At 40.0% G+C, this 13,123-nt stretch overlaps 1 protein-coding gene across 1 annotated transcript; it reads right to left on the reverse strand.

The window, feature by feature from the left end:
* Positions 1-93: 93 nt before the first annotated feature.
* RFPL4B (ret finger protein like 4B) lies at positions 94-11,440 on the reverse strand. Its single transcript, XM_082475717.1, has one exon. The coding sequence runs from the start codon at positions 9,035-9,037 to the stop codon at positions 8,132-8,134; it is 906 nt and encodes a 301-aa protein (XP_082331843.1). The 5' UTR covers positions 9,038-11,440; the 3' UTR covers positions 94-8,131.
* Between the last annotated feature and the right edge of the window lie 1,683 nt (positions 11,441-13,123).

The raw sequence follows: 13,123 nt of genomic DNA on the forward strand, positions 1-13,123 counted from the left end.
ACCTACCTCCACATAATAAAGGCCATATATGACAAACCCAGAGCAAACCTCATTCGCAATGGTGAAAAACTGAAAGCCTTTCCTCTAAGATCAGGAACAAGACAAGGTTGCCCACTCTCACCACTATTATTCAACATAGTTTTGGAAGTCCTAGCCACAGCAATCAGAGAAGAAAAAGAAATAAAAGGAATACAAATTGGAAAAGAAGAAGTAAAACTGTCACTGTTTGCAGATGACTTGATACTATACATAGAGAATCCTAAATATGCCACCAGAAAACTCCTAGAGCTAATCAATGAATTTGGTAAAGTTACAGGATACAAAATTAATGCACAGAAATCTCTTGCATTCCTATACACTAACAACAAAAGATTAGAAAGAGAAATTAAGGAAACAATCCTATTCACCATTACAACAGAAAGAATAAAATACCTAGGAATAAACCTACCTAAGGAGGTAAGAGACCCATACTCAGAAAACTATGACACTGATGAAAGAAATCAAAGATGACACAAACAGATGGAGAGATATACCATGTTCTTAGATTTGAAGAATCAATATTGTGAAGATGACTATACTACCCAAAGCAATCTACAGATTCAATGCAATCCCTATCAAAATACCAGTGGCATTTTTTACAGGACTAGAACAAAACAATCTTAAAATTTGTATGGAGACACAAAAGACCCCGAATAGCCAAAGCAGTCTTGAGGGAAAGAACAGAGTTGGAGGAATCAGACTCCCTGACTTCAGACTATACTACAAAGCTACAGAAATCAAGACAATATGGTACTGGCACAAAAACAGAAATATAGATCAATGGAACAAGATAGAAAGCCCAGAGATAAACCCACACACCTACGGTCAACTAATCTATCACAAAGGAGGCAAGGAAACACAATGGAGAAAAGACAGTCTCTTCAATAAGTAGTGCTGGGAAAACTGGACAGCTACATGTAAAAGAATGAAATTAGAACACTCCCTAACACCATACACAAAAATAAACTCAATATGGATTAGAGACCTAAATGTAAGACCCGACACTATAAAGCTCTTAGAGGAAAACATAGCAAGAACACCCTTTGATATAAATCACAGCAAGATCTTTTTTGATCCACCTCCTAGAGTAATGGAAATAAAAACAAAAATAAACAAATGGGACCTAATGAAACTTAAAAGCTTTTTCAAAGCAAAGGAAACTACAAACAAGATGAAAGGAGAACCCTCAGAATGGGAGAAAATATTTGTAAACAAATCAACGGACAAAGGATTAATCTCCAAAATGTATAAACAGCTCATGCAGGTCAATATCAAAAAAACAAACAACCCAATCCAAAAACGGGGAGAAGACCTAAATAGACATTTCTCCAAAGAAGACCTACAGATGGCCAAGATGCACATGAAAAGCTGCTCAGCATCACTAATTATTAGAGAAATGCAAGTCAAAACTACAATGAGGTATCACCTCACACCACTTAGAATGGGCATCATCAGAAAATCTACAAACAACAAATGCTGGAGAGGGCATGGAGAAAAGGCAATGTAAATTGATACAGCCACTATGGAGAACAGTATGGAGGTTCCTTAAAGAACTAAAAATAGAATTACCATATGACCCAGCAATCCCACTACTGGGCATATACCCTGAGAAAACCATAATTCAAAAAGACACATGCACCCCAATGTTCATTGCAGCACTATTTACAATAGCCAGGTCATGGAAGCAACCTAAATGCCCATTGACAGACGAATGGATAAAGAAGATGTGGTACATATATACAATGGAATATTACTCAGCCACAAAAAGGAGCAAAATTGGGTCATTTGTAGAGACGTGGATGGATCTAGAGACTGTCATACAGAGTGAAGTAAGTCAGAAAGAGAAAAACAAATATCGTATATTAACACATATATGTGGAACCTAGAAAAATGGTACAGATGAACCGGTTTGCAGGGCAGAAATAAAGACACAGATGTAGAGAACAAACGTATGGACACCAAGGGGGGGGGGGGAAATGGCGGTGGCACGTGTGTGTGGTGGTGGTGGGATGAATTGGGAGATTGGGATTGACATATATACACTAATATGTATAAAATAGATAACTAATAAGAACCTGCTGTATAAAAAATAAATAAAATAAAATACAAAAAAAAGAAAGAAATCACATCATAACACAGGCTTAAAATGGAAAGCTATTTATTTCTGTATCACATTGGTCAAGTCAGAGGTGAATTTCCAAGGCAAGCAGAGAGGCTCTGCAGCCTTCAGGGGTCCCTGTACACTTCATGGGCACAGGCTTCTCTCAGGCCCTGAGGCAGCCCCTTACCCTTATGGTCCAAGAGAGTAGAGCAGCAGGATGAAGGAAGAGACCAAAAAGCAGGCAAAGAGGGAGAGCCACCTGTTTCTTAAGAAAGGTTCTTAGAAGCTTGCCACGAGGAAGTCTAAGACCAGGCTGCATGTGGCACCCATACATATCAATACATTTTAGAGTCTGGGCAGAATCTGCCACCTATGAAAAACAAAGAACAGCACTCACCAAACACTAAGCGAACATGTACGGACTGTCCAGAGACAGTAACCTCTTAAGAAGCAGAAAATCTCACCACTTTTTCCTGATTGCTTTCTATGGAAAAAAGGTGGCCCAGAAAGGCTTGAACAAGAACCATTTTCTTACACAAAGTCTTAAAACCAAATATTAAGAAGAATACAGGCTTGGGTCATTATGGTGAACAGTCATTTTTATACACGCTTTGGGGTATTATCAGGGTATCAGAATTGATGAAAATCTTGTGATCAATATGCAGAGGGGCTGGTGGTGGGCTAGAATGTCCATAATGTTATCTGAGTTTTCTAAACACACTGATCTAATCCCAGCTAACCTCCCTCATTCTCCCTCCCTTCTCTTCAACTGTTCCAGGGTTTTTCTAATTTGTTTTGGTTTTTAACACAAGAATTAAAGTTAAATTAAAATTAAAATGGAATTAAATTTTAAATTAATTAATGGACTTAATTCAAGAATGAAAATTAAAGTGCACTCTGTCCTCTAGTCCACTGGTTTCTAAGTGTGGTCCCCACCAGCGTCACTTGGGAACTGATTACAAATGCAAATTTTGGGGCCCCACCCCAGACCTACTGAATTCACCCAAGAGATTCTGAGGCACAATAAACTTTTGGAACCAGTTCTTTAGTCCAGTGATTTTCAACCCTGGCTGCACACTGAAATCCCCTAGAAAACTTGGAGAAGTACCACTGTCTGGGTCCCATCCCCGAGTTTCCAATTTGATTGGTTTAGGATGTGGTTTGGGGTCTGGGAACTTTTGAAATTCCTCACATGACTGTAAGGAGAAACCAGGGCTGAGAACCACTGCTCCGGCCGCTTATGTCATCTGAGCCTTTATGGCCAAATAAAGTCGTTCAAATCAACTATGTCTTGGAGTGGTGGGGGACTAGTCTTCCTCTCAAATAGAGATGTTGAGGGTAGTGTAAGTTTTTCTCCATCTCTGTGACTCAGGTGGGGAGGACTGAGTTCCTCCTTCACCATTAGCCTTGGTTGGAGCTCAGCCCGGCCCTCACCCTTCTTTCCCTGCATCTCCACAGCCTTTTCTTGTTCTCCTTCCCCACCTAGCCTGTAGTTTTAGTCAGTTATGCTAATTGAGGCAGGGTGGGATAGGTACTTAATCAGTTTAGTCCAAGAAGACCACAGTGGAAAGAACATTATGTATAAAACGTATTGCTTGGAGGGATAGTGAGGGAGAGGCAAAGGTAGATGCGAAAAAAAGAGTAAGGGGTATGATTCCGGCCAAGTTTGGGTGGGGAGGTATTTTATTAAGGATTCCCAGATGGGGGTAGTAGGGGCTGAGGGCTGGAAAGCTGAAATTTGAGAAGGGCTGTTGGAGGGGAGGTGGGAGGTGCAATAATAATTGATTGATATTATCCTAATATACCAATTAGATTCAGAATTGTAATTATCCTCATACTACTATTGCTTCTTGAGGCAACCAGAGTTCTGTTCCCCAAATTGACTCCACCTCTACCCCCAGAGCCAATTAAAACCTTTCTGTATACATCAGTCCACACCACAATTTGCAACAGTGGGAGGGGTTAGCTGGGGGATGGGAAGAAGGAGGGAAGGAACTTACACAGATGTGTGAGGGGGATGGGCACACCAAGATGCTTTCTTCTATCAATCCATAAGTAATACCAAACAACTGTTTCATTACTAAAATACTAGTCAAAATGCAATACCTCTTTCTGAATAAGTTTAAAGTATTTTAAAAACTGGGATTAAAAAGATGTTTCCAACATGATAAGGAGTATGTTAAATAAATAGCCAACTTCACACGTCACCAAAGATACTAGATGATGTCACTAATTGGCAACAAATAGCACAATCTACAAGCAAGGCCCAGAGTTAAACAATCGAGGTGAATTATCAAATTTAATCCATATAACAATCCTAAAGGCTGGGTTTCTTATTAATCCCTCTTTACTAAGTAGGAAACTGAGGCATAGAGAAGTTGGATAACTTGTCCAAAATCACATAACTGAAAGTAACAAAAATAGTATTTGAGCCCTGGGAAGCTGGCTCTGGCGGAAAGAAAGCTAGTGCTGCTGGAGAGGAGTGAGGGGACAGTGTGGGGCAGGGCATCTGAGAGAATTTATTCCCCCTGACCCATTAATCCTTGCAGGGTTTAAGACAGGAATGACCTGATGGATAGTTTAAAAGAATCATTTTGGTGCCCGGGTGGAAGTGAACTATGGAAAGGCGGGGGTAGAGCAAGGTTAGGAGGCTGTCACAACCGTCCAGATGGGATACGTGTGAGGTTTAGATTAGGGTTGTAGCAATAGACATGCTAAACAGTTGGAAATGTGAAATATTTTGCTAAGGAAAAATACCGATTGGCAACAGGATGAGAATGTGACCCAGCCCCCATCATTTCCCCTGGGCCACAGTGATTCAGATAGGAAAAAAAGAAACAGGCCAATCATTGGCCACTGGCATTTTCCCTTAATGTTTGATGAAGAAAAAAATCACTCAGGTCCTTTAGCTGGGATGAAGGAAAGCTTAGAACTTAAATCCCCCTGAAGAAGAGACAGAAAGTCACTTAAAGCAAATGGTCCTTGAGAGAACCTGAAATATGCAGATTATAACACATACTGTTACCTCTAGTCCTAGGAAACTGGGGCTGCCTTCTCTTTAGCACTCAAAGACATGAGAAGCCCAGGGACTTTCCCAGCTTTTCAAATTGCAGTTCTAACCTATTGGTGAGTTCTGAAATCAAATTAGTGTGTGAGACTAGCAGTTTTTCTAATAAAATATAATAAAAGAAAATTATAGTGTATCACTCGTCATAGGTATTGTCTCATAAAACTTTTGTTTCAACAATACAAACACCTGTTAAGGTGGATTGGGGTGGTCCCCACCTAGGCCCAGTGTCAGAGAAGGGCAAGGAGACCCCTGAAATAAAATCACATGGATCAAAAGGGAATAACAACAACAACAAAACACCACAACTGGGCTGTCCCTCATCTCCAGTGGAGTTGGAAAGAAACAGGAGATGACAATTCTGTTAGGGAACTGTTGACCGAAACTGCTCACACTGGCCAGGCACGATGAGTTGTCTCACCACAGGAGGTCCTGATAAAGAACATGGTGCTGCCATGTTCTGAAAACTAACCAGGAGAATTCGGGAGGGGCCAAAAGGAAGGAGGAGACGCCATCCCATAATATTGTCCTACCAACCTCCCAGAATCCTTTGTGCTAGACTCCAGCTTGGCTGAGAGATATTGGCGCCACCAGGAAGGACCCTGAGTCAGACCAAATATGGGCCAAACAAGATGATTGGCCAGAGACAACCGGGAGACTAACCCTATTACCATAAAACCTGAGACTGCGAGCCACGTGGCAGAGCAGTTCTCCTGGGTTCCCTTACCCTGCAGCTCTCCACCCAGCTACAGCCCCTTCCCAATACAGTAAGTCCCCTACATACGAATGAGTTCCGTTCTGAGAGCACGTTCTTAAGTTCATTTTGTTCGTTAAGTCCAACAAAGTTAGCCTAGGTACCCAACTAACACAATCGGCTATATAGTAATGTACTGTAATAGGTTTATAATACTTTTCACACAAATAATACATAAAAAAACAGACACACAAAATAAAGAAAACATTTTTAATCCTACAGTACAGTACCTTGAAAAGTACAGTAGTACAGTACAACAGCTGGCATAGAGGGGCTGGCATCGAGTGAACAGGCAAGAAGAGTTACTGACTGGAGGAGGGAGAGGAGGTGGGAGATGGTAGAGCTGAAGGATCGTCAGCAATAGAAGATGGAGGGCAAGCTGCAATTTCACTCACGCCTGACGTTGATGGCACAGGTTCTGGTTCCTTGCTGGATTCAATTCTATCTACCCTCTTGAAAAAACGATCCAGTGATGTCTGGATAGTAGCTCTTTTTTTTCTCGTCATATATGACACGATAGTGCTGGATTACATTCTGATCGGCTGCTGCAAGCTTCATGTACTGTTCTACGTTCGGGTCCTATGACTCAAAAACTAACAGTGCCTCCTCAACTAAAGAAAATCCCCTTGCCATTTCCTGCGTTGTGAATCTCTTTGGTTCTTCAGTTACTTCTTCTTCCTCTTGTCTCTCTTTGTCTCTTCTCTGGGCCTTTAGTTCCATCAGGACTTGATTAGTAAGCTCCTCGTGTTGCACAGCAAGTTCCATCGTTATCACTTGGCGCTTCTTAGCAGTACCAACTACATCACCGCTGCTTTTACGCTTGCTTCTGGACAACTTGGGCTTGAAATAAAGATACTGTACTACTGTACTCTATACGGTACTGTACAGTAAAGTACACAAAAGCACAACCACTTGTAGAGGATGCATGTACGTGACAATGTATGCCAGACACGTGAACTTACGTGATTGGACATGCAAACGCACATTCGCATCTTTGAAAGTTTACAACTTGAAGGTTCTTATGTAGGGGACTTACTGTAAAGTCTTTTGCTTTATCAGTACATGTGTCTCCTCAGGCAATTCATTTCTGAGTGTTAGACAAGAGCCCACTCTTGGGCCCTGGAAGGGGTCCCTCTTCCTGCAACAATTCTGGGTCTCTTTGGAAAGGAAGTCAAAGTCAGAGTCCAGAACATGTCCCAACCCAGCATTCCTAGGACAGATGCCACCTTGGAAGTGGCTGACCCAGTAAAATTTTAAAAATACAACCCAAAAGCCCCTGAATGGTTTGAAAAGGAGCCATCATGAGCATTTAAGACTGGGGTGTGGGAAACTGCAGTCTAGGACAGTGTAGGTGTGATGGGGGGTGGGGCACAAACTACAGATAGGTTGTGAGAGGATCCAGTGTTCCAAACAGTCATTTCCCTCCTTATATAATTGATTCCAGAAGGTCCAGAATCTTCGAGAAACTGTTACTGGACCAAACTTGGGTCTGCTCACCCGTGTGTAGTAAAGCCAATCTACTGACAATGAGTTGTGGTAGAGGAAAGTGCAATGTTAACTGCAGGGCACCAAGCAAGGAGTCCAGGACAGATACTCTCTGACTGACCCTATCGGCACCTTTTTGGCCATCATATATACAATACCACTTTGACAACCACCCAATATGCCAATTATTGAACATTCTCATTAGGACAAACATGAATCACCACTAACTATATCTACCTCAGTGAAAGGTTCTTTGTCTTTCAAGAAAGTAAAAATGAAAAACAGTTCTTTCCCAGTACATTTGTCTCTCTCATTTAAATTTCATGTCAAAATATCTCACTCTGGCATCTCATTCTTCTTTTTCCCCAGACAGTTATCATTATCAGGAATTATACTATAGAAAAGGGATGAAATAATGAAAAAGGCATTGTTCCTATCCACAAAATGTAATAATTTAATTTATAATCTAAAACTCCCCATTGTATATACTACAGAATAAATGCACAGTGTAGTCTCTGATCATCACAGCTGTTTGGCTGAGAGATATAATTATTCCCAAGTAAAGAAAGACCAAAAAACTGAGGCTTTAAAGTGCTTAATAACACCCCCTACACCCCATAGTTATTCAGTTGCAATGTCTACAAAATACACCCTCAAATCAATAAAAATTGCTTAGCTACAAAGTCTACAAAATTGTCTCTTCTTGGGTCATTCTGACGTTTCTCACATCAAAGATCTCATTCACCTCACAGGACATTTCTAGGAAGGGATGAGTTCCTGATGGACAGATGGTTAGGGGGGCACCATTATCACCTTCTCCGGGGAACTCAGGACTAAAGAACGGACACAAAGGCTCCAAACAGGAGAAATTACTGTGTATGTAGATGAGGGCATCATTGCTAACATCAAAAAACTTGATTTCTTCCAACTCAATATCTAGAAAAATTCCTACTTGGCTAAGGCCAGGGCTTGCAGGAATTCTGGTTTCTGGGATGGAGCAGGTATAGATTATTCCCGCCTTCATGCTGATGATCCAGAAGCCATGTTCAGAGGAAAAACCACTCTTCCTCTTCCTGTCAACTGATTTTTTGCAGACCCCCAGAGCCCACTCATTCCCCTCTCCCACTTCTACCACCCAGTAATGACAGCCAGAGGAGAAGCATGGAGTGCCCAGGATACAAGCCCAGTATGCAAATCTCTGGGGATCTTCCGTCAGGTTCTGGCAGATCTTCCCACACTGGACACTCCTTAGGTCATCAGAGAGGACAAGAAAGGGGTTGGCGGTGGCTGCATCCAGAGTTATGTCCTCCCAGAACTTCAGGTACTCATCATTCACATGCAGACCCTGCTCCAGTTGGGAACTGTGCTGTGCGATGAGAAGAATCAGTTCTCCAACTTGCCATTCCTCCAAAGGAGGATTCTCATTGACGCCTCGACATACGGGACAGATCAATTTCAGATCCTTCTGTTCTTCCATCCAAGTTTGCATGCAATGAAAGCAGAAAGTGTGGGCACAGGAGAGAGCAATGGGGTTGAGGAAAACCTCCTGACAGACTGGACAGGCTGCCTCCTCTTGCAGACGGTTGGCCATGGTCCCTGAAGTTCACTCTTTAGCAGAACTGAGCTGAAGTGGCCCTTTATTACCCTCTGGGAGTGATCGGGAGCCTTCAGTACCTGATCTGCTCTTCAATAGTCAGGATGTACCTAAATCCAATACAAAAATTAAATAATGTAAATCTTTCTGTAGTTTAGACATGAAAGTGACACTAAGTCAACAGAGAATCATAGCAAAGGCACTGTCTGTGAGGAAAACTATCCAAAATTTAAGTGATCACAAGAAAGAGAAATAGGATAGTTGGACATTGTCTTTTCATGGGGAACAGCTTACCTTGTCTGGAGACTTCCAGGTGAAGTATTGTCTGCTCTGACCACAGCTTCTCCCCGTAGGAGCTGAGCCCAACTGGGTCTTTTTTTTTTTTCCCAACTGGGTCTTTAACAGGAACCAGGAGCACAGTCTTTACCCCCTAAACAGCATTACTTTGTAAGTCACTTGCAGTTGAAGGAAAAGAATTTCCACACCTAAATACAATCATTACAAAAAAGAAAAGGCCACCTACTGAATGGGAGAAGGCATTTTATATATCTGATAAGGGGTTAACATCCAAAACATACAAAGAACTCATACAACTCAACATCAAAACAAACAAACAAACAAAAAACCCAGTTTAAAAAATGGGCAGAGGATCTGAATAGACATTTTTCCAAAGAAGACATAAAAATGACCAACAGGCACATGAAAATACGCTCAACATTGCTAATCATCAGGGAAACGCAAATCAAAACCACAATATCACCTCACACCTGTTCAAATGGCAATCATCAAAAAATCTACAAACATGGTACAGCCACTATGGAGAACACTATGTAGGTTCCTTAAAAAACTAAATATAGAGCTACCATATGATCCAGCAATCCCACTCCTGGGCATATATTCAGAGAAAAACATGGTTCAAAAGGATACATGTACCCCAATGTTCATTGCAGCACTGTTTACAGTAGCCAAGGCATGAAAGCAACCTAAATGTCCATCAACAGATGAACGGATAAAGAAGATGTGGTACATAAACACAATGGAATATTTACTCAGCCATTAAAAAGAATGAAATAACGCCATTTGCAGCAACATGGATGGACCTGGAGATTATCATACTAAGTGAAGTAAGACAGACAGAGAAAGACAGACATCATATGATATCACTTATATGTGGAATCTAAAAAAAAAAAAAGATACAAATGAACTTACTTACAAAACAGAAGTAGACTCACAGACTTAGAGAATGAACTTATGGTTACCAAAGGGGAACGGATTGGGGGGAGAGATAGATTGAGAGTTTGGTATTGACATGTACACACTGCTGTATTTAAAATAGATAACCAACAAGGACCTACAGTAATAAATAAATAATCGACAAACAACAAATGTTGGTGAGGATGTGGAGAAAAGGGAACACTTGTGCACTGTTGGTGGGAATGTAAATTGGTGCAACCATTATGGAAAACAGTATGGAGGTTCCTCAAACAATTAAAAATAAAACTATCATATGATCCAGCAATTCCACTCCTGGGTATTTAAAAGATAATTACAGCCAAGAGAGAGAAATGGGATAGTGGAAACAACCCAGACAGAAATTATTGCTTACATTGATTTGGGGACTTTCAGCTGATGCCCTGAAGCTCTGAAGTCTGCACTTTTACTTCTCCAGGCTTCTTGGTGAAGTGAGTGGGAGCTCTGACAATCTGGCTTTTTATAGTGCCTGGGGCACAGTCCCCGCCCACAATCAGGATCAAAGTCTAGGCCTCAAATCTTATCAAGTGAACTTACTCTTCCGGGGCAAGATGATGGCATGAAATCACATGCCAAATTTCACAGTACTACAGTTATCCTCTTTGAGTTCAACTAGCGAACCTACTGCCATCTGAATGAGATTATCTAATTTCAGAGCTCAGCTTTAACTAACAAAATGTTTTAGAGATCAAATACAGAAACGCACTACTGAAATCTAATCAAGTCTTGCCTAATGTAATCACATCTCTAGTACAGCTGTTAGTGAACAGGATCTAGAAGAGTTTTCATATCATTTGATTCAGCAATTCCTCTCTTGGAGGGTAGTTATTGAACAGGATAAGAAAGAGAGCAGCCAGGTAAGCCTGTTGCCCTGCCATATTAATAAAACCTCCCTTTACTTTAAGAGAGTTCTAGTTTAAACAATAAATTATATAGTGTCTGTATTGGAAGTAGAAAGAGCAGTGAAAATCATAATGAAGGAGAGCTAAGACACAATCATCAAAAAAGATGAAAACTCTAATTTGAAAAAATACATGCACCCCAATGTTCATGGCAGCACTATCTACAATAGCCAAGACATGGAAGCAACCAAAGTGCCCATCAACAGATGACTGGTTTAAGATGATGTGATATATATACATATATATATATATATATATATATATATATATATATATACACACACATACTGGAATATTAGTCATAAAAAAGAATGAAATAATGCCATTTGCAACAACATGGATGGACCTAGAGATTATCATACAAAGTGAAGTCAGACAGAGAAAGACAAATCATATGAAATGGCTTATATGTAGATTCTAAAAAAAAAAAAAGATACAAATGAACTTATTTACAGAACAGAAATAGACCCACAGACATAGAAAACAAACATATGGTTACCAAAGAGGAAAGGGAGTAGGGGAGGGATAAATTAAGAGTATGGGATTAACAGATACAAACTACTATATGTAAAATAGATAACAGATAAGCAATAAAGATTTACTGTCTAGCACAGAGAACACTATTCAATATCTTATGATAAGCTACCATGGAAAATAATCTGAAAAAAAAGTATATATATAACTGAATCATTTTTTTGTACACCTGAAACACAATATTGTAAATCAACTACACTTCAATTCTTAAAAAATTAATTAAAAATAAGTCATAAAGGGAGTTGGAAGGTCAGTGAATTCCTGTTGCTAAGGACAATCTAAGAGTAAACCCTTCCCTTCAATACACGCATTCTGAATAACCTCCCATTTCCCAGAAGTCTCTTGTCCTTCTCGCAAGGGCAACTGCACATCTTTCATTGTATTTTTATCTGTTGGCTGATTCCATTTTCATAAGTTAAACATCTACAGCAGTGGGTCTCAAACTTTTTAAAATCTTAATCTCAAGACACTCTTAAACCTGAGAACCCCAAAAATCTTTGTGTTTATGTGAATTTTATTTCTCCATATACACACCATTAGAAATTAAAACTGAGGGAAATTTTTAAAGAATTTATTTAATTCATTTAAAATAAAACCATTATATGTTAACATAAACAGCACAGTTTTATGAAAAAATAACTTTATTTTCCTTCCAAAAAAATAATAATTAGTGAGAAGAATACCACTCTTTTGCATGTTTGCAAACCACTGTAATTCCTGCTTAACAGAAGACAGATGGATTCTCACATCTGCCTCTGCTGATCTGTTGCGATATGTTGTTTTGGTTGAACTAATGTGAAGAAAATTTGGCTTCCCACAGATACTTTGTTAGAAAGTGAAGAACTTGTCCTAATTAGTATTAGATGTCCTAATAAGGTCTCTAATGGTCAGGACCCCTCTGACCATTATTGGAGGACAATTGCTCTACATCAAATTTCATAACTCCAAGAGGCAGCCCCAAATCTTAGTTTCTTGGCAACAAAAGACCCTAACGACAAACCCAACCATCCTTTTGTATGGCTTCTGCCATCTCAGAACTAATTCATATGATGTAGCTAAATATGAATCATTTTCCTACCTTTGCCCAATTATGATGAGGTTCCTTTCTTTTTTTTTTTTTTCTATTTAAATTATTTAACTGCGATGACGATGCCAAATCAGGTTGTTCTCTATAGCACTGTCTGATATCTAATAGGCCTTCAACAGATGCTTATCTATGACAAAAAGCATCATCTCTCATTGATGTACATTTTTCAGCCAGCTCTGATTGTGGCTTGATTATACACTGACTCGCTGCTGCCTCTGAGTCTTTGTCTGCTGGGAGAAATATTTCTTCCCCAGAAATACTTTAATTCCAGATTCTTCATTACTACCATAATGCTGAGTTCAGGAAGAA

Source organism: Balaenoptera physalus, assembly GCF_965194825.1.
Source record: "Balaenoptera physalus genome assembly, chromosome: 9".
Taxonomy (NCBI): Eukaryota; Metazoa; Chordata; class Mammalia; order Artiodactyla; family Balaenopteridae; genus Balaenoptera; species Balaenoptera physalus.

Excerpts from the sequence above, each read along its gene's own strand:
- RFPL4B (XM_082475717.1), bottom strand. The coding sequence starts at position 9,037 with ATGGCCAACCGTCTGCAAGAGGAGGCAGCCTGTCCAGTCTGTCAGGAG.